General features: G+C 38.8%; 1 protein-coding gene across 1 annotated transcript in view; it reads left to right on the top strand.

The window, feature by feature from the left end:
- Nucleotides 1–23,239, top strand: part of LOC139121899 (semaphorin-1A-like) — a 122,829-nt gene that overhangs the window by 26,210 nt on the left and 73,380 nt on the right. The window contains exons 7-8 of the mRNA XM_070687191.1: nt 725–867; nt 2,899–3,022. Coding sequence (XP_070543292.1) covers nt 725–867; nt 2,899–3,022 — 267 coding nt within the window. The remainder of the gene's footprint in view (nt 1–724; nt 868–2,898; nt 3,023–23,239) is intronic.

Genomic DNA, 23,239 nt, shown 5'->3' with positions numbered 1-23,239 from the left:
AAGAATTTGACCATCACCTTCTGCGTGTCACTATATGTGATTGGTTGAAATGCACAATGGCTACCTTTTCACGCCACATTCTCAGAGCAGCATAAAAAGTCATCCACCAGCTCAAGATATATAGGTATTAAAACCAGTTTACGTAAGAGGCACAAAGTGTAACTTTGGTTTTTAAGCTTTTCTGTAGTGGCCTATATACACATTGTCATATTACCTAGCACAGTTCAGAAAGTTGCTCTGGGCCTTAAATGGGACTTGTTTCCAGTAAGCATTTTTATAACTGTGTTTTTCAAACAATCTTGAAAAGGTAATAATTTGTCAGAGCCATGTGCAGGAAATTTTACTTACAGAATAGTTGTTGGTTCAATGATCTGATCTTTATTGACAGTCATTTGTATGTTATACGATTGGAACTAATTTGGGAGAATAGGATCTTTTAATTGTTCAAATTTATCAAAAGTATTAGGTGCCCTACGGCTGAAAGATGCAATATTACAAATTACCCAAAAATACAAGTGATTGCAAAAAGCAACAAAAGTAGATGAGCTTAAATTTGCTAATTAACCCAACATTACTACAATATCCTATTTCTTCCAAATAAGTTCATATTGTGATATCATATAAGCAGATCAGACCACTGCTGTTATTATGCTCGACAGAAGAACAAAAAATTATGATACATACATAAATGAGAATTCAGTTGAATGAATTTTTATCTTTACAGAGTCCGAATTCATCTCTTCACATTCTGTGACTAGAAATGATGGAACAGAAGAGGTCCTTTTTTTCTTCAGGGAAACTGCCAACGAGAATGAAAATCAATATCCCCAAGAATTAACGTACTCCAGGGTTGCAAAAGTCTGTGAGGTGAGATCGCTGCATCTAAAATGTTTATAATTAACTTATCTGCCTACTTCGTGGACATCAAAAATACTCTTGATAAAGGGAGTTCTTTTAGACCACTAATTTATTACGTACTTTCTTCTAAGACATGTGTCATTAGCAAAGCAGAAGAACCCTGAAAACTCCATACTTCAACTGTATAGTATATTGTTGAATGCGGTATTTATAGGTTATTTGCTTAATTATATACCTATCCCCTGTATTGTGTCTATACTGAGTTAAGTGACATGAATATCATGTTGATTTGCATGTCAATAATACGACACGCTATGTTGATTTCCATATGAAAGGAATGATCAGCGCCTCTCTCTTTCTTTCAATTGAATATTGGCATATGAAAACGTGATACGACCTGTTGATTTGCATAAGAAAAGCTGCTACGGCCTATTGATTTGCTAGCTAGCTTTTGTTGGCCGCATCACACTCGTCTTCGACTCCTGTGATGCGGTCCACAACCGCACTCACAGCAATACGACCCCACCAAGAGTTGATATCAAGGGATAACCTCATAATATCATATGTTTCAGTGTCGTATCAGCATGAGTGTCATTTTTGCTGCGTCAGACACGAGACGAAGTCGAGTGTCTGACGCACCACAAATGACACGAGGCGATATTGGGTAATAACCGATTTATCATATAGCCATGCCCATAATTTTACTAATAGTACGAAAAAACCTTTTGAGGCTTTACTTTACGCATAAATATCGGAATATTTATGTGAACAGGCTTCATTTTAAAGTATACGACGAAATCAACATTACGCGCGACATCGCAGCAAAAAGTGCAAGTCTTCCATATCTCAATGAACCCTAAGAAGAAAGACACCGGGATTCAAAAATCGTCATACAGGAGGAACATTTGAAGGTGCAATATGTTATTACAATTGTAACCGATCAAAAACTGTCCTCAGCTTTAAATCTATCCTGATTTCGATCACTCTCGATCGTCGTACGGCTCGCGCGGAGAGGGGCCGCCATTTTGTTTGTTTACCCTGAGAGTTGCTATGTCAACAGTCATCGCGCGCGCGACATCGCTGTCACGCCACACGCTCACTACCTGTAGACCGTGCACAGTGCCGGCGCCGCGCCGTGCAAACGGCAGAATGTTTGCCAGAGCTTGTCCAAAAATACGAGAAGTTTAACAGGAAAACCATTGAAAAACATTACAAGACTCAACCCGGGGACTCAACATGTTATTTCCGTATTTGACAACCAGAAATGCCCGTGTTCCTCGAAGCCCTTCAATTTCTTACGTCGGCGACATTACTTCGCAGGCGGGGGGGGGGGCGGCAGCCATTTTGTTTGTTTACGTTGTTTACCAACAAACTGCTAATGTGGTTCGGAAAAACTCCAAAACCGATAACATTGATAAGGCATATCTCGACGTTTACCGTGAAATATCACGGCTGATATTTTACGGTGAACGTCAATAGGATTAAGCAATATTGGCATGGGTATATGATAAAGCTTCTTGCCGTTCCCTTATGTGGTATGTGGTTATAATGCTTCATGCAGTACACCTTGCCAGGAATGTATGCTAACCTTGATATGCTCAATCCAAATTCGGGTCACAAAACGGATTGGAGGCGATTGAGGCAGTCTGGATCTGACTGCATGCCGTTTCAAGGTGTCAATGATGTGTGGAAATACTAAATGACAGAAAAGTGCTAAGATGGTATACATTGCAACACTGGCAAATCACGATTATGACATAATCCTGAAAGGTGGCATTAATTCTCATGCAATAATGTATACAGTTAAAAACAGTCATGCAGAAGGTAATTAGAAAGTTATAAGTTTAATTAGACTTACTCTGTATGGTTCACAATATTTGTGTTCAACATAACAGTATTAACCAATTCTTCACTATATACTCTATATATACCAATGGTACATTTATGTTAACTCACAGATAGGGGATGCAATTATCAATGTTCTGGTGATCAATGTATGAATGGTTTTTACAACAATTATATAATTCTTTGCTTGATAAGGTTGATAAGGGTGGAAATACCAATGTACTGAAAGGCAGATGGTCCAGCTATCTGACAGCACGACTTGATTGTTCTGTGACAAGTGATGATTTCAACGAATTTCAGCAATTCTATGATGTGCTCGGTAAGCTAAGAACTAATGTTGAACGATATCTCTCTGTTTGAGCCGACTGTCCATGCAGCATGTACATTATACATTTTTTTGTATAAAAAAAACTTGTATTGTACTTAAATACTTGGTGTATAGTTTAGATTTTGAATATGTAGTTAACTTCCTTCAGCATTTAGACAGCCAAACCTGAGGTACCAGTCACGTACTGCTCTGATATAAAATTTACCATCTACGGTGAAAACTCAAAATTTACCACACCAGCAGCCTCTTTTGCGCAAATGAATATATATACTGCACATGTGGCCTTCACCCTATTTGGATGTTGGCATAAATGTTGAGAAATCCACAATGGTGACTGATGCCGTATGTTGTGGGTTCGAATCCGATTGAAAACTAGCCGTATTTTCTACCCTGGGTTGGTAACTCTGCTGGTGGACAGAATTGTGCCCGAGGTTATCGTTCGCCCAGTTAAAGCGATGAATTCGTTTCTTCGCTTCGATAAAGTTTATATGTGCGGTGTGTGATAGTGAGCATGCGTGCGTGAGTGCTTCACGAACTCTACAACGTGTGGAGCGGTCTCAGTCAGAAAAATGTAACAACTTAGCCGGCTATTGAACCACTCTTTTTTGGGAGTGGAGATTTAGCCGAGCGGTTCTCTCAGTGGCCTCTCCGCTAGGCGACTGATGCCTTATGTTGTGGGTTCGAACCCGATTGAAAACTAGCCGTATTGCTGATCTCTCTGTTCAAGAATGAGGAAATTGGCAGTGGAAAGTGGATCAGGCTTATATGTGGATGCACTACTTAACAAAGTCACCTCTAGTCAACATTTTATATTATAGCCTAAACAAGGAACTACATGTATGTGCCCGAGGGTGTGTGGCCAAGAAGAGCAAAACTAAGTCTCCTGCCTCGAGGTTACATCCCTTGTTTGGGCAATACTGTTTTTATTACATGTCTCTCTGACATATTTTGCACTAAAAATGCTTGGGTTTATTCACAAATAAATGACAAACATATCCGTTTTCATTGTCAGAAGAAAATACATTAAAAATAGAACAATTTTCATTGTCGAGTGGCACATTAATATATTTAAATCACTGTTATGAGCTTTATCCATATTTTTCGTGCATAATTTCCCGTGTAAAACATGCAAATGCCAAAGTTGTCAAGTTCAAAATAGTTCCATTTCACTTTCCGTCAAATGTTGACTATTGGGCCCTCGACATCATCATGAGATTTACCATTGAATTTTACGGAGCACACGACCTTCTATATAATAATAATAATAATAATAATAATAATAATAATAATAACAAGGCAGTATTGCTGAAGGCAATGAGTACTTGGGCCGTGATAGAGTAATTTTGAGGACAATATATACTACTATTCAAATATGGTCTTGAATTTCCTCCTGTCAATGAGGCATTTGATTAACTGGTTATTAAACGAAGCAATGGCATGACAACGGCAAAATATGTCTGGCAACTTTTGTGGAGTTTGAGGCAGGTGTTCTTTATTTATAGCGGGAATTGCTTAAACTCCTTAAATATTCAAATTACAGCAAATTTCTTTTGTTCTCGATGGTAGATGTCTAATATTTAGATGGGCATATTTAGATTTCTACCCTATAGTTATCCCTATATACCAAAAATCGGACATCCAGCTCTATTGGCTTGCTCAGAATTAGATATGCGCATAATTAATGAGGTACAATATGTGGTGTCATAAGGTGTTTCATCATACCATTTATGAAGGGTGTAGCACTTGTGGTTACTGAGTTGTGGACAAATATATATATTTGAGGTCAAAGGTCATCGAGGTCACGTGACATTTTGTCAAAATAATTGTATTGCTAAGTTATTCCTATATACCAAAAATCAGACCTCTAGCTCTATTGGCGCGCTCAAAATTATATATGCGCATAATTAATGAGGTACAATATGTGGTGTCATAAGGTGTCTTATCATACCAAATATGAAGGATGTAGCACTTGTGGTTACTGAGTTGTGGACAAATATATATATTTGAGGTCAAAGGTCATTGAGGTCACGTGAAGTTTTGTCAAACAAATTATATTAACTTATCCCTATATACCAGAAATCAGACCTCTTGCTCTATTGGCTCGCTCATAATTAGATATGCACATAATTAATGGGGTACAATATGTGGCGTCATAAGGTGTCCCATCATACCAAATATGAAAGGTTTAGCACTTGTGGTTACTGAGTTATGGACAATAATGTATATTTGAGGTCAAAGGTCACCAAGGTCACATGATATTTTGTCAAAATGTCTGAGATATCTGCGTGAACCGATGGACTCACTGATGGACTCACGGACGGATATGAGCCAATCTATAAGCCCCTGGACTTTATCCGTGGGGACAAAAAACTGCGTCACTGCATCCTTTAGGCAATATGAATACGATGAGAAACTAAATTTTCATTTTTCTTGGCATCATACATGCGAATCTATGGAGAACTGCCTTATACATGGGAGTCTATGGAGGTGTAAACTAAAAAATCCTCTAACACGGCCAAATTTGAAAGCATTGTGAAACAAATCGACGTGCATCTGTATGGGGTTGGGTACTAGGCGTGAACGGACGCACGGACATGACCAAACCTACAAGTCCCCTCGGACTTCGTCCGTGGTGATTAAAAACAACGCAACAGTTATTACAGCTACACCGGCGGTAGGTTCATATCCAGAGCCCCGTACGGTCTGCCGCCGTCGCTTGAAAACAATCTCATGCACCCGGCCATATGGGCAGCTGGCCGGATGCATGACTTCCCGGAGAAGGCGAGCTGTCACGTTCAAGCTCAGGATTATTTGTCGATCAAATTTCAGTAAATTTACCTTACCTAGATGAAATTTTGCCTATAGGCTGAAATTTCGCCGAAGTTTGACAAAATTACATCGATTTTTCAGGTTCATATGCGACATTTTTGAGTTTTGAGTGCAGACAGAAATAAGTTTTGAGGCAACATGGCTGCGACCCCATGTTGACCCCTAGCCCTGCGTACGATGCTAAGTGCTACAGCTAACACACAGCATCGTACGCCGGGCCAGCGAGAGAGTTGCCGACATCGACGGTTATTTACGAGAAGTGAATAAAAGACTGTCATTTTTGGAAGCGATCAAGTAGCTGAGGTAGGCTGGGATACGACTTGGGCCCAAGAACGCTGAATTTCGGCAGTAATTTGGCTTTTTACGTCAAGTCCCAAAATGGATTTGAAGTCACCGACCCAACGTACGGGTCTTTGCAGGGCTGTGGTGAGCGGGGCGGTTAGCTGTAGCGGAACACACAGCATCGTACGCAGGGCTAGTTGACCCCAAGTGAAAATGTGTTCGCGATCAAATCTTCCTATATTTTTTCAGAATTTTCAACAAAATCATTGCTTCTTACATCTTTTGTAAAATATAAAATACTAAAATAAAACTGCGATGTGCCATGTCTCCAGATTTCTAAAATATCGTTCGTTGACCGTTCGACGCAAACTTGTGACGCAGTTGAAATTCAATACTGACCGCCAAATAATCTTAATGAGACGAGATCAGTCTAGACATCCTCCAAATTATCCAACCATTCGCATTGGAGTTCAGCTCGCTTAGAGTATCATAACATTTTTCGGCCTTCTTTTAGATCGACCCTAATATCTCCCATTTAGGAAATAAATACACAAGCTACCTCGACAAAACTTCGTGCACCATCCAAGACCAAACGCACTACAAATCTGTCTTGACGTCATCATCTCCTTACATGGTAATCGGCATACCGTATTTTTTAGCAAAGGGGACACAGAATACGTCGGAGTATTCAGTTTCAAAACGTATTACATTGTGTGATGTTGTCAAAAAAAAAGTCATGTTACTGCAGTGGTATAAATTACAAAACACAAAAGTTCAAATCAGTTTATTTTGGACTGGCTTTACCCAACATTTCATATTGTTTCTTATGCCAGATTTGACCACGTGCTTACTGGCGACCCCTTTTCATGCAAATTTTGTGTCAAATGATGTGTTCCCCTGGAAAAACAAACGTACGATTTCTAAATGAAGGAGGCGAAATTTGCCCTCAAGACGCGAAACCACCCCTTTGGGGTGTACCTAGCTATTTTTAACGAGCTTCTCGAATCTGCAGCTCTATTTCGAAATGATGGTCTGGTTTTCTCAGCTCAAGGATAAGTGTGCTCCATCGCTGTGGGCATTACTATTCTCAACGGGGGTACAGTTTCCAGTCGTAATGTTTTTCATTGTGTCCGGATATAAAACCTTTCCTTTTCAAACTTTCTCTTTGATTACCACTAATCCACATCTTGTCAGTGATTAAACATGTTTCAAGTTTAAATGTTAAATTCTGGTCTCGAGCCCTCCTGTTCGACCAAACCGAAATTACCCCTCCCACTTTGGCTCGTCCAGTGGGTGTAGCAAGGGTCGTGCCATCGCCTAGGAAACGGAGGTGCATTAATTGTTGCATTTCGATGCACATTTTGATTATATTCAGAAGATTTTGTGGCCAAAACTCAGATAGAGAAGCATTTATATTCACATCTCACTTATTCAAGACTGGCTGAGAGCAGCACTTCCATTCAGTTAACATCATTACGCCATTTATTATGCCAAGAAAGATGAAGCCAATACATTTTGCCCTCCCTGGTCTCAGCCAGAAATGGTTATACCTTACAGTTTTTTCCCACGGAATGAAAACAAATGTACTTGGGCTGAGGCCCAAGTACAATAATAATAATAATAATAATAATAATAAAATAATATTGGGTTCTTATATAGCGCACATATCCACAAGTACATGTGATCAAGGCGCTTTACAATTATTATTACCCCTGGTCACTGGACCTAATATGATACCACTCAACTCCCTGGGGAGCAAATAACAGCTCACATGTGCAGCCAATAAGCGCAGCAGAGCTAAACGCACACATAACAACCTCTGTCCTACCAGGTACCCATCACTCCTGGGTGGGGAGAAACAATGAGGAATAAAGTGCCTTGCTCAAGGACACAACACCACAGCCATGCCGGGGCTCGAACTCACCATCCTTTGATCGTGAGTCCACTGCTCTAGCCACTGGCCCATGATGCTTCCATACAAGGCATGTAATGATGAATGAGACTGTGCATCGGCTGCATGCATGGTTATCATTGTACCACTTGGACTAGCTGCTGTCTTCATCAACTGCTGCATATAAGCTTAAGCCTTAAATGAGAGCTTTATATCAGCTGCACGCATCAATTTCAGAGAAATGAGGTACTGGCTCTGGCTTACTTTGCCTCTATAAGGTACATACCAGTGACATATCGCCTTATTTTTAGCTCATGTGTTCACACATGAACGACTGCACACAATTCGATGAAATTGCTACAAATGTTGATCACACCAAGATAAATCAGCATTGAAAGGTATTAAGGGTTGACATCAAAGACAATTGCTAATTTGCATATTTAATGAACTCTCCTAATGAGGGATATAATAATACCAGGATTTACTCAATCAAAGTCGGCAAAACGTGCTATGTACATTGATGATACTAGGTTCAAACAATATTGAAAGTCATTTGCATTTTCATGTCAGCTAATTTACACTTTGTATATCTAATGAGCTTTCATAGTTTAGCTTACATAGCTTGAAGGACTTGACCAAAGGCAATTACACTTGCATTGTAAAGTGGTACTACAATGACAGCAGTCAAAGTGAGTTAGTATTTTTATTTCAGCTAATTACATATTTATATTTTAATGACCTTAAGAATTAATCTGTGGTGAATATTGTTCACTGTGTTGATCATAACACTTTCAATGCAGTTGCAAACATGTGGCAAAAGTTTAAATTTACACATAACTACAATATATAAATAAACACGTAACAAATTTCAGTTCATATTTGATTGAATTAATGTTATGCGTAGTCAATATGTATATAATTATTCAGTATTGAATATAATAGCCTCTCTCAGACAAGGTTCTGCCATGTCATTTTCTCAAAACTACCAAATTTGTACGTTTTCAGAGGATACAGTGAAAGTTGATGACGTTGTTTATGCTGTGTTTTCTGCAAACAGGTGAGTACAGTGATTAATACCTCATTATCTTCATGATGGCTGAGGAGAGTATTTAAGCTGATTTCGAGGATAAGCAAACTTGAAATGTCTTGTTCCAAATGAAAGAATTTTATTACCAAACAAAATTGTCATATTGCTGCACAGTGTGTCGAGAATGAAACATACAAATTTATATATACATACATACAAACAAATGCAGTGTGATTTGCAGTTGCCTCTACATAAAATAATTTCTGACTGCAAAACAGTTGTTTATTTATTATTGTTTTGATTAACACGTAGGAGCTCTTCTTTTCTTATACAGAGCACATTGTGTTAGTGTAAAAATAATATATTACTTTACAGGAATGGTGTTACTATGCCTGCTCTATGCACCTACAATGTGAGAACATGTCAAATGTATTTGATGATGGTAGATACTGGGACCAAGAGGAAGTAGGAAAAGTATGGAAGGCAAGGGGACCAGATTTGAAACCAAAACCAGGGGAGGTAGGTCAATTAATCATTCTTACAGCTTTTTTTAACATTTGTCACATCTGAGTTACATTATTAAAAACCGAATCTTGTAGGTAAAAGCATTGTTTTACAAGGAGTAAACAAACAAAGCGATTGAAACCTTTTTAAAATTACACAGAGACAATTAACTGACTGGTGTAAAAAGAAACGGAACCGACAAACAAATAACTCACAATAAATGATTGAAAGTGACAGATAAACAGCCAAAAATTGTAACAATCATTGACTGCGTTACAAAAAATGTAAACGAATTGAGGTTTATCTCACCCCAGGCCCTCGACATTACAACAAATTTAAAATACAAAACCACAAAAAAAATAATTTTCAAAAGTACAAATACAAATAACCACATCTAACAACTGCCACATTTAACAGGAAAAATAAGAAAAAAAATAAAATTCTGCCAAATATTGTTTTAAATAACTGCTTTTGAAGGAGACAAGTGTCTCAGAAGATTTGACTTCATATCTTTGACTTCCTATCTTACGATAGGTTACACTACGCCGTTCTTCTTACACATCTATTTTCGTCTCATTCTTTGTTGGCATACGTGTATTGCTCTACAAGTTCTACAGATAAACAAATGACGTCATTATGTATATCAATACGCGACGGGATACAGCCATCGCTTTTCCGAAAAATTTACAAAATGGAGATAAATGCTTGACATTGCTCGGATTTTTTCTCCAAATCTTTGCGCAGTATTTTTAACTACACATTTGTCATTTCATAAAGTATATGATACAACCTCTCCGGCCCTGTTACGGTTTTTGCGAACCTCGGTCATACGGCATACAGGCCCTTGCACGCTTGGACCCTTCCAACGTACTACCTCGATGCGCCAAAACCTTATCAAGGCCGCAAAGGTTGAAAACGTTTTTTTTAAATAAATGAAGCAGAGTTCCACCATTTCTTTTGACAAAATTTTCATAATATGTACTACATCATGTGAGAGAAGAACAATTCAAAGATTATGATGGTGTATATAGTCATGAGTTTTTGCCGTTTTCACTCACTTTCTCTTGTCAAATCATTGAGGCAACATGATCTCTTAAGGTCAGTGACTAATGTGCTATGTTTGTGAGGTTGTTCAGAATATGTGTTTGCACAGTTGATTTCAGTCGGAACACTCCATATGTTATAAACCCTTAAAGATTTGTGCATCCGTATTTTTCCCTTTACGGTGTTTACCAAATTTCATGCATTTCTTCATCAAGTCATTAAACCAGTTTCATGCATTTCTTCATCAAGTCATTAAATGTAGTTTTTCGTGGACTCCATGGCAAATCTTGCGTTGATGTGGCTTTGCAAGGATTATATTGCGCTTTGTGTGTTAACAAAGCTTGAATTCCTGTCCTGACGAGAATTCATTTTTCACTCTTTTTATTATAATCTTATATATTTGTTAGCCAGACTGGGCATGGATACTTTGGAATTCAACATCAATTCTCACCTACTTTAATATTGCAAGGTCGTTTTTATTCGTATTAAAAATTCCAATTTCTTCAGTATTATAGCCAGTATTATATACTTTAACACTCTTAACTATCAGTTGACTTGTAATTTGTAATTTAATTTTGTAATTTTATTACTCCAAGTCAATGCATCCATAAATGGATTAATGCATTGAATAAAATACATGCAATTATATTGATTAAATAAATAACTCAATAACTCAATAAAGGACCAGTAGTTAAAAAGTTATAAAACTAAACATCGAAAGGATAAGCATAAAAAGTTGGTGAGCACCATATATTCCGTTAAAACAAACAGGAAGTTGACATGCGGATAGGTCAATAATGGCTCAGAAAAGAATAAACAGACATAGTAAAGTAGTTTAAATTATAGTATTGGCAATGATGGATAAACGGTATTTGAATGAGCGACTGTGGGCTTTAGAAACATATTTACTTGTGGTGTTATACTGGTGAAATGTTGAATTTTTTTGTGAGAAAGTCAGACAAGTAGACAGGAACATTGTTGTTGATACATTTGTGAACTAGATTTTTTAAGTGTTGGTCGTGCCTTTCCTGGATAGTTGGCCAGTTGAGTGAATTTCTGTAAGATGTAACATGGTCTGGCTTTTTTAGTCAACACTGAATGCGAACTGCAAAATTAATCATGCGATGAAGATTGCTTTGAGAGTAATATTACAGTTGGAAAAGACAGTGTCACAGTAGTCTAAAAGGAGAAAACTGTAGCTGAGATAACATTCTTGCGAACCTTTTCTGGAATACATCATCTGACACGGGCCAATTTCGTCAGACGATAGTCCATGCTCGACGGAGGTAGGCAATATGGTTTGACCAGCTGAGTTCTTGGTCAAGTCTTAAACCTAAAAAGGTAGCAGAAGGAAATGCTTTGATTGTAGTACTTTGATTGTAATGAACTTTAATGTGATTTGGTATTTTCTTGAGTTGTTGCCAAGTACCAAAGAGCATGTATTTATATTTCGAAATGTTGACTTCTTATTTGATCTGTTATTTCTGTTATTGATGATTGTATACCAAAGGTGAATACTTAGTGTAAGCCTACATTTCAATGATGGTTCGATGGTGAAAATGCATCTTAGGGACTGGACCACATTATTGCATATACATTCAAGAAACGCAATTCCTTCATTTAGATCGAAACCCCCTCCCTTTTGCGAGCCTAGCGTTCTATTTTTTCCAACATTCTTTAGGGAGGAGAACGAGTTAATTTATTTTACGGAATAAAAATAATGCACATGTTATCGAAATGTTCAGCCATTGTACTTTTCATAACGAGTTCTTGTGAAGGGGGTTGATTCATTTGCACAACACCTAAACTGCCACGTTTCACTTTATTAGGGAGCTGCCATCTTTATCTTCATGAAAGGCACTACCAATTACGATCTCATTGCTAAAGCTTGTGTGAAGTCAAAATGTGATGCAACAGCTAGTGTTTGTTCAGCCATGCATGATAAGAGTTGTGCATTTGAACTTGGAACTACATCTTTGGTACAAACTGTAAAATGCTTCACTGAATGTTTATGGTAAAATACAGATAAGAATGGACAGTGAAATTGATCTAAATGTTTTCACTCTTGTGTAATTGGTTTGTGAAGTTATTCAAAACATCGCCTCAAGAGTTGCACTGACTTGTTGTAACTGCGTTAAAAATCAAAGAGCTTTTATTGTCCCATAATAAACACACACCCGGGCGTACACTTTGCAGTGCACTTCACATACACAGAATCATAATTTCCTTCTTTCCTTATTGCTGCCCTGAGTTACATTGTATCACAGCTGAATCAGAGTCTAGTTATCATTAGACTCATGTTGCCTTTGCATTGTGTGAAGTTCTTCGGTAAAACATTCATGATCCGTGAGAAAAGAGTGTACATATGCCAAAAACTGTACGTGAGAAATTTGTCGAAATGGACGGGGATAGAAAGTAAGGAAATTTTTAGCCTACATACACAGACACTACATGTAATCAGTTCCTATTGGCAGACAACAGGGTGCTCTTCTTCGTTGTTTGTGAGTGTCTGTGTTTGTTTGTGTGTAAGTGTTTGTGTTTGTTTATTTGTTATTTTTAATAAAATGACAGAAAAGCTGTTTTGATTATATTTGTCAATAAAGAGCAGTTTATTTATTTATTTATTTATATATTTATTTATTTATTTGTTTATATTTATTTCCGATGGTCAGGGTTAGGGTAAGGTTTAAGTTAGGGTTTGGGTTAGGTTTAGGATTAGGGTTAAGTTAGGGTAAGGGTTAGGGTTAGACTTAAGTTACTCCCTCTATATTACCAGGCCCACGTGTTCAATTCACAGGCGTTCTATTGTGTGGGTAGTAAGTGTAGTTTATGCTACGTTCCGACGTTCTCTTCCGTAGCCTTATCACAGGCTACGGAAGAGAACGGCAGAACGTAGCTTGTTGTGTGTTCGCGATCTCAATATTTCACGTTTTCGAGACTTAAGCTGTCCCAAAAATGAATTAGAGAGCATTACAAACAAAATTGCAGCTTCACACATACAACAAGATTTATTGTAATTGCAGCTTCACACATACAACAAGATTTATTGTATTTATAAAATTTGTTGTTCCGGATATAGCTTCTAATGTGGCGTATGGGGATGGGGCATGCGAGGGGTGCAGATCAATGCGTTCTTCCGTAGCGAGTGTGTTCGAATGTCACTCTGGACCTACAATTTTTTCTCTTTCATTCTGTCTGTTATTTTGTAATTTTTCTCTTCTCTCCCAATCCTCCTTCCCATTTTTTGCTGTCTTCTCGATACATTTATTGCATTTTGACAATCTTCACTGATCTTTGACGGAGATCAGAACTTTAAAAATTACAAAGTTTAGATACGTATTAAAGTAAATTTGCTTGACCGATGAGGCATTAACATTACGGGTTTTTGCTGTGTTTGATGATCGTAAAAAAACAAAGGCTCAAGATCGTGTCGATCATAAGATTTTCCCGTTTATTTGCACGATCATCGTGCAAATAAGCGGAAAATGCTTCTTATAGACACGATCATCGTGTCAATAAGTAAGAAAAACTGTATTTGCACGATCATCGTGCAAATAAGCGGAAAATGCGTGTTATAGACACGATGATCGTGTCAATAAGTAAAAAGAACACGCTTATTGACACGACCATCGTGTGGATAGGTAAGAAAAAACACCTTATCCACACGATCATCGTGTCGGCAAGCATTAGTACCAATCGTATTGATTGTATCTGAAGAAACTTGTGTAACATTGGGGATATCTATACAAACTTGCGATATTGGTTTGGAATGTCTCCCCTTAATCTGGATAGTTAAGCTCATCAGAGCTGAGTAATCAAAATCCATACAAGAAATGAATGCTACCCAAGTCCGATGATGCAAAGTACAGTCCTTATTTCCCGAGAATTCAAATTTATTATTATTGTCACAATACCCACTTCCTTCAACTTCACTTGTATCAATGTTGTCATCTTAGAGCCATGTATCCGTTCCATCGATATTATAGTGGAGAGTAATTTCGTAAATCCACCAATGGTTACACAATACGGATAACCATTATTTTCAAAAGATCAGAATTATGTAAACAAGAATTATTATACCCAGGGTAGAGTATGGAGGTTATAATAAAAATCTAAATGTTTGATGTCTTTGGGATGCTTATATACTGACAGGGCTATGTGAATACATTTGGTGTGGAACCTCACACCACAATTACATCGTGCAGAATAGCGATTATTTTCTTTAATTCAACAAAAGTCAAGCTTAAGTCATTTAATAGACATGTACCTGAAGAAACCAAAAAATGTACACATAGCTCTGTAAGTCAGTCCATCAATCGATCCATCAGTCAAACTATCGAGCAACGTCAATACATCAGTAAATGTGTACTAAAACTACTCAAGTCATCTCTCTGGTTTTAATATTCTCTACAGTGTGTTGCTAACAGTACCGGTCTAGATACGATTACTCTAAATGCATTGAAGGCGCATCCTCTGATGGCACATTTAATTCCTTCTGAGCGGCCTCCTCTGTTAACATCCTTCATCGGTGTCAGATTTACACAGATTGTAAGCACAGAGGTTGGCTCAGAACGCATACTGTACATTGGCACAGGTATGTATGTTATTTAAATTGATAATTCTTGATTTGTTCACACGGCTCAGGTGGTAAAGCGATAGTTCAACTTTTGAGCATGCTTAGCAATTCGATTTGCTATTTGTCAGTATCTTTGCCATTGCTCATCAGCATGGCAACATGCAAGAATGACTTGATATATGCGACACAACTCAGTATAATCAGTCAGTATGATCTCAAGGTTTTAAACACCCAATAGCATTAATTTGGCCTGAAGAAAATGTGAAACTTCGATCGCTAGACAGGACCTTGAACAAAGCCTGACCTTGATATGGGTCAAATTAAAATGCTGAAATGAATATATCTAAACATGCAGTCTGCTATTTTCTCCCTGAATGAGTTTTCATTGGTTTTTGTCCACTATAAACTTTTTCATATTTCTGCTAGCAGTCATAAGTAAAATAAAACAGATTAGCACATCAACAAAGATCACCTGTAACCTTCCATTCATTCTTCATTTATTCAGATCTCATTGTTTGCTGTTCGTAAACTTCTGTCAATTACTCTCCTCCTCAACTATGTAACTTTGCACAAGTCGACCACTTGTCCAGTTCACTTTATGTGTTAGCCCTAACAAGATTTCAGTCAAAGCTAAGATGCTAATCGTAACACCGCGAAGTCATCGGTAAAATCCGTCATGCCCTCATATTCCTCGCATAATCTATGTAAGATCATGGCACCATCAATCTTAGGAACATTTCATGCTACACAGCGCCATGGTGCTAGACAGACTTGTCACCTACCAAAACATTGAATAGCTGAAATCCTTCACTTGGCTATAACAAGTAATTCTTTGGACTATAGCTGTTCTAAAAAACTGTCATAGAGGGATAATTACCTCACCGTAACACACTTCAGTTCAACGCTTCAATACTGATGATGTGTTTTTCTTTTATTTGTTCACATGCTCTCGATCGTACACCATAAAGTGGGTATTTTGCGGGTTTCGTGTTACATTTTTTATACATGACGGGTAATATTGCATAATAAAATTATTGTTTATCATTAAGAAATCCTTTTCTGAAATTGTTTTTTAGAAATATTACATGGGCCTTTCAATCAAAACGAGAAGCGAGATGCTGCCATGACATCAGAGCTAACCATGTAGAATGTCCGTTACGAGGGGGAAATTAGCAAATCTAATTTGCTAATTCCAAATTCTGAATGAGCAAACACTTTATTAGAACATAAAATAATGGATATAATTAAAGAAATAGCAATGAAGATGTACTGATAAATGATAATTCTCGCCTGATTGTTCAAATACACAAGATAGCCCTACAAGTATGACGAGAGTGTCCGGCTTTTGCTACGCCGCTTGGCAGGCGGCATAGCCAAAGCGGACAGTGCTATAAACAAGACAGTGAAACATAAAGTACACACTTCCATAAATTAAATACAAACAACCAAGATGTGAACAATGTTGCTTTCCCTTAGTATTCCAGAAACTAGCACACAGCGCCTGGCCTTGCTGTTATTCCATAGCGGAAGTTACGTCCCTTTGTTCAGTATGACTTTGTGACCTGTGTGTTGCAAAATTGTCAAATTCGAACAGTAATAGGCGTATAATCCTATATAGGCCTACTAGAATGAAGACATGACGGATGATAATAAATTACAATGAAACTCCGCTATTAACATGCAGCTTTTCAATGAGCTCGAAAAACATTGTCTTGGAAACGATATGCGAGAAAACTACATTTCAAGGATGTTTGAGAGCCAAGCGACTTGCAACCCGCAAAATACCACATCCGATATACTATACCCAAGGCTTGGCCTGTACATCATGCACTGAATCACAGTGCCACCTGTTCACTTTATCGACCACTTGGTTCAATGATTATGATGATTAGGACTATTTATTTATTATTTATTTATTTATTTATTTATTTATTTATTTATTTATTTTTTAAGATAGAGGAACCATAATGAAAGTACTTTACAATAATGGAAGCCCGTACGTGCTCGAGGAAGTGAAGGTGGCACAGGTCAGTAGATAATTTGAACTCTGTAAAGTGGAATCTGTGTTTTATCACAGATGTGTTTTGTGATTACACCTAGCTATCTGCCTTCCTTACATCTTCACTGTCGTCCCCTTAGCCAATCGGCTCTTTCTACCCATGACTGTTATCAATCCTCCTTCCCAGCCAATCAGCCACGTTTGCACACGACTCTACATAATCAAGCCTTTGTCTCATCGCTCCCATTCATTCATTCATTCATTCATTCAGCCGCTGGGTCCATGCCATACCAGCTCAGCCTATTACACTACGTCCGGAATCGTTTACGATCCCTTCCTTCGAACAACCATGCCGGCCAAAGAACGTCCAAAGACAGCCAAGAAATCTGAGTGTCAGAATGCTCTGCCTGCTTCGAGACCCCGTGCTCAGCCTGCACAAGACCAGCCACTGACCTCTGTCCCGCTCCGCTGCCAGTGCACGTTGGATCTAGCTGCGAATACGGAGCACCTCCGCGGTACTGACGTATTACTCACAATCCTTCTGATCGGCCTCAGGCGAATGACAGTCCTGGCATTCAAACCGAGTTCAGAACCAGGTCTCCTCCGAAGTTCCATTGTCTCCAATGGTTCCTTCTGCCATCATTTCGACAGGCAGCGTCCCAAGCCAACATTACCAGAAGATAGTTATGTAACGTACACTTCCATAAACGTAGCTGCAAGACTCGGTCAACACGATATCCAATATCCTGCAACAGCAACTTCGAGGTCGACCAGCGGCCACTAAGGGAACGAGCACAATTAACGGAGGGGGGGCTGGAAGAGAAAATATGTGGTGCAAAAATTTTTTAAGGCCCCCCTAACACCAGCAAAAATTTTAGTGGCCCCCCCCCCCCCCATCACCGGCAACAAAATTTGTGTGGCCCCCCCCCCCAAAAAGAAAGATTACATAGGTACAAAGTTGTACACATATATATAATCCTTATAACTTTTAATATATGCTTTAGTGAAAACAACATTCTTGCATTCTTGAAATAAATAATAAACAAATAAATATATAAATAATAAACAAAATAACATATGTTCAAGCTTTACTACTTGTAACACCTACAGCTAGCTTATAGAACAGGAATGCCTGTCAGTACCATGTGAAATTAGCATTCACATGGCTAGTTGGCATGGCTAAATGCATGTGCATAGGGAATAGGCAGTTAGGCAGTACACATTCATTTCAGCTAGCCATTCACATAAATGTGAACGAATGGTTATTTTGAATAACGAATGGTTATTTTGAACTGTTCACATGTATTTGAACGAATGGTTATTTTGAATGCACATGTGAATGACAGGGTCATCCTGGCAGAAAAAGAGCACCATGAAAAGTACTGATTTGACACCAGATTTTACTTTTATTGATGTTGCTGTTACGAATTTGGTAAACATTGTTACATTTGCATGTTTGCAAGGTGTAAGCAAATATCAAATAAGTGAAAATTCCAGTGAAATCAAGTACTTTTTACACAGGCTCTTTTAGTGTATTACATGATACAATTGGTTGGAGATGTAATTTAACCATATTTGGCCTAAAACTAAGACAGGCCAAACAGAGTTAAAAGCAACTCAGACTCACCTGATCACAGCAAACACAAGCAGACTCACCTTTCCAAACGTTCAAAATAAAAAGCACAAAATATATCTGTAAGTCTGATGACCAATTTAATAAATTTTTGGCTTCAACAAATTTCATAGACACAGTGAAAAGTGATTTAGTCAAAGATTAGTTTTTAAAAGAGTTCATTTAGCTCTGGCCAAGTCTATCTTTCATGTCCTATTTTGTTTTGAAATTTGATATTGAAGACTTCTTTAGGTAGGTCATGATTATTCTTGCCGAATTTTTCTTGGGCCTTGGCTGATATGCACACTGAAATGAAACAGAAAGAAGAGAATGAACTTAGCAACATTTATTAAGACAACAAATTTACAATATAGTTTCAGAACATGTGTGTGATTTGTTACATACACATAGAGGAATTTTTTACATGCATCTTTGCGAGTGCAAAATTAACACATTAAAAGTGTAACATATCTAGAAATGTATTGGGCTTGTGTACGTTGTATTGACTTGACTAGTTGTTGCCACTGGCCCTCAAGCTCAGGTTAAAAATGTCGGGCCATATACAAAACCAAGCTTCCCAGGGAAACATCGATGTGCAGAGAAAAGCCTCTCTATAAGGCATACTAATTTCGTAATTGCCCTTTATAAATATGCATTTCACATACTTACCGGATCAATGGAAAATTATCGTCCACGGCGACTTGCTATCTCGGTCACTGCATCCAACAATGTCGCGGGGAAATATACCTTCATGCCCACCGAAACATACATAGACCTAACTCACTTGCTGTTTTGACTAAAAATGTGTCGTCACTGGGGGAAGAAATGACTGAGAAATCAGCCATAATTCGTAAGATTCAGCTGAAGATTTGAACAGCCGTTAATACTTGAAAAAACTATGCGTTATCTCATTTGAGAGATGCAACGTATAATGTGTCCGATAACGATCGCGTGGGAACACAAAGCATTGGTCAAATTCGAAAGGTCAAGGGTCGTGACCGTCGCAAAATTTTGACATTTCAAGTACGCGTAAACTGTTCTTTTAGATTTTTCTAATAAGCAAAAAATGACTTTATATGAAGAGATCAGTTAAAATACGGAAGTCCAGCACACTAAGCCAGCACACTAAGTGAACCCCGTTGCAATACTGATCAGCCTTGTTAAATTCCAGCATACTCATTTACGGGACCCTTACGTTCATACCCTGTTGCGTGCCGTCCACTCTCGGAAACGCAACTCTTTCCAAAGTCACGACATCATACATCGTCAGAACCGTTAGTCGATCCGGCTCGATTTTTGAACGGTTTGGGGATGAACAGTACCTGTACTGCGTTTCCATTAAGTTTTATGTAAGTTGTAATCGCGAAAGTTTTACAATGGCAGATGCAGAACCGTCGCAAGTGTGTTCGTCGTTGTGTGATGATCTGACAAAATTTATTGACAGATCCAACCATATTACGTCTGAAAATGTGAGTACCTTTCAATAGAATGCAGGTTCCGATCATAAGGAATATTTAGCGGTGAACATGTGTTAATTATTTCACATTTGAAAATAAAAATAAACGATGTTTAAAATTTGATCTGTGCTGATTTATCTGATTTAATTTACTACTCACAGACGTTCGCAGCCATCTGCATTACTTCCCTCTTGTCATATTCATTGGTTTATGCTGAAAATCCTGGTCTCTTTTTTTGAATGGAGATGAATTAAATTAATTCTAACTATATTTAAGGGATAGTCTGTAACTTCATAATTTTGGCAGAAATTTTGTTCTTCGTACATCGACTACAGGTTTTTCTCTCTTTTCAAAATCATGTTAGCCAGTATTGCAAATGTTATTCTATTTTCTAAAACACGTTCAAATGTCCAGTGTTCACAACCTGTATTATGTAAAGTCAGCATTGTTATTGTTGGTAAACACATTTTGGTCTGGACTAAACTTTAATTGAACACAATAACACGTGGACTTTTATAATATACATGCACACAAAGTGTATGTTGGTTGTATTGATAATATCAACGAGCTAATTCAACTTAAATTTGTGAACCAATAAAGTAAGTGCAGTTGATACATAACAAAAATATTAACAAAATCAAAAACTTACAGCTTTACACTGTCACTTTAATTTTTTACTGCCACATGTGTAAGCTACCATTCAATCCATTGACAATCTTCCCTTCTGTCATGAATTCAATAGGACTGCTAATGAATGGTTACTTCACATGGCTGAGCCTGATTTCACATGCATAGCTTGTGATGAATGTTCAAATTTTAACATGTCGTATTTCCAATACTGGCATGTGGCAGGTTGGGCTGCTATGGACTGCCTATTTTCCCTCAAATAGCCATGCCACCTGTTCCACACAGTTATGTGGACTGGCTAATAGGCAGTTCAGTTTTGTAAGGGAATATACTTTTCAGTATTGTGTTGTGCTATTTTAATCATAATATTGCTGATTTTACACAGAACAACTGCATTGTGAGGTTCAAGACTTGGTATTTCATCACGCTACAAGAAGTTTAACAAGGAACTCCAGCTTCAACAAGGAACAAAAATGCTGAAAAATATTCTCTGTCTGTCATGGTGTAAACAATTTTGGTGGCCCACCCCTTACCTTCCTTGGAATTTTCATGGCCCACCCCAAGAACACTCATTTTTTTTCGTGGCCCCCCCACTTTTCTCTTCCGGCCCCCCCTGCCGTTAATTGTGCTCGGTCCCTAAGTCACCTATGAACTCTCTGACGTCACTTCCCGAAGTTCCACTCCGGAACGTAAACAACACAATCCAAGATGGCGGCGCCCTACGTTCCAACAACGTCGATGTCATCCCCTCCTCATCGTCATCCAACACCTTGCTACGGACCCGCGGAACGCCTTCAGAAAGCCTACCACATATCGGAATGGTGTCTCCAGCGATTCGTCGCGATATCCTGGCAGGAAAGGATGGGAATCTTGCCTACTCATTCCCGGCTATGGTTCAAGCGACGGACTTCTGCTGCTTATCCACACCTTCAAGCCGACGACCTGCATATTTCCATGCGTACATGAATGAACATACATGCCATTGCCAGGCAAAAGACGACGCTCACGAAGGCTCCATCGACATGGGCACGTCCTCGTGTTCAAAACCATAAGTCACCGGACTCATTACTTTGCTATAAATATCTGGCATCTTCCAGCTCGTCTAGCGTTTGTACTAATTTGAAACGTACTACCGCACGTCGGAACAAGCTGCAGGCCGACTACTGACCAAAGACGTGGGACTTTGGCACATCTTTGAGTTCAACCATAAGGCATCGGACTCTTTTATTACTCTGTCCATTTCCGACATTTCTAGCTCGTCTGTACGTTGGACAAGTTGCAGGCTGACTACGAGTAACCATAGAGCTACCTCCATGGAGTAACTGACTTTGCTTGGCCATATACCGCCCATGGCGATGTTTTCCTGGCCTATGTCGAGCCCGGTTTTTCTGTCACGTCCGACCGCTCAATCCGACCCATCGTACCAATCCAGCGCCAGCCCCGCAAGAATTTCATAAGCATTATTTCGAATCAACAGGACACAACAGCCAGATGCCGTCAAGGAGCGAACGTAACGACGGCCATAGTGTATACCACATTGACTCCAGACTCGGTCGACCTGCCTGTTTTGGTGGCGGGGCCAGAAACCTCATCAAACCTGATGTCATCAGTTCCTATCACGTACATCGTATCACGTCCAGCAAGAATCGACAAGAGGATCAGTTGACTGACCGACAACTTATCAGTTTCCGTTTCAGATTAGTAATTAGTCGTGCATAGCCCGTCATAGGACAGCTTGCTGCACAGGGAAAACAACGGACCTTGACCCTGTGACGTCAGAACAAACTCAGTCTTAGGACCAAAGATGGCGGCGCCCATGGTGTCAAGTTGCCGCAGCGTGACTCAACTTTATGTCGAACAAAGATCGCAGGCGACCATTTAAGTAACATTTGCATGATTTCAAGCATACTAACGATTCCTTCCGACCAGCAGTTCACAACGATCTACACACGGCCTCACTTCCTGTTTGACTAGCAATTCCTGTTTGACTGAAAGCGAAACAAAATACAGTTTCAATTCAAGACTCAATTGAGTCAATTAAGACTCTGTTTACGCGGTCAACCAACAATGACTAGCATTTTCTCCGAGCATGTAAATATGCGGCAGCTCAAGGCTAGCCCTACCTGATGAACTTTCAGACTGTTAAGCGAAGAGTTAGATGCGTATCAACATGACACTCCTGCGTTTGTGGACAATCAAGTCTGACTAGCAAATACATTGAGAGCATACATATGCGGAAGCTGAAGGCTAACTCGCTGTAAAGCATCCTATCGGTGGCCTACTTAACAGTTGTCTCACCAATCGGACGTAACCTGCTCCCAGCTACCTATTGGATTTTACAGACCAGTTTCACCAAGCGC

Source organism: Ptychodera flava, chromosome 21, assembly GCF_041260155.1.
Source record: "Ptychodera flava strain L36383 chromosome 21, AS_Pfla_20210202, whole genome shotgun sequence".
NCBI classification, from domain to species: Eukaryota; Metazoa; Hemichordata; class Enteropneusta; family Ptychoderidae; genus Ptychodera; species Ptychodera flava.
This window is presented reverse-complemented; position numbering and strand designations above follow the sequence as displayed.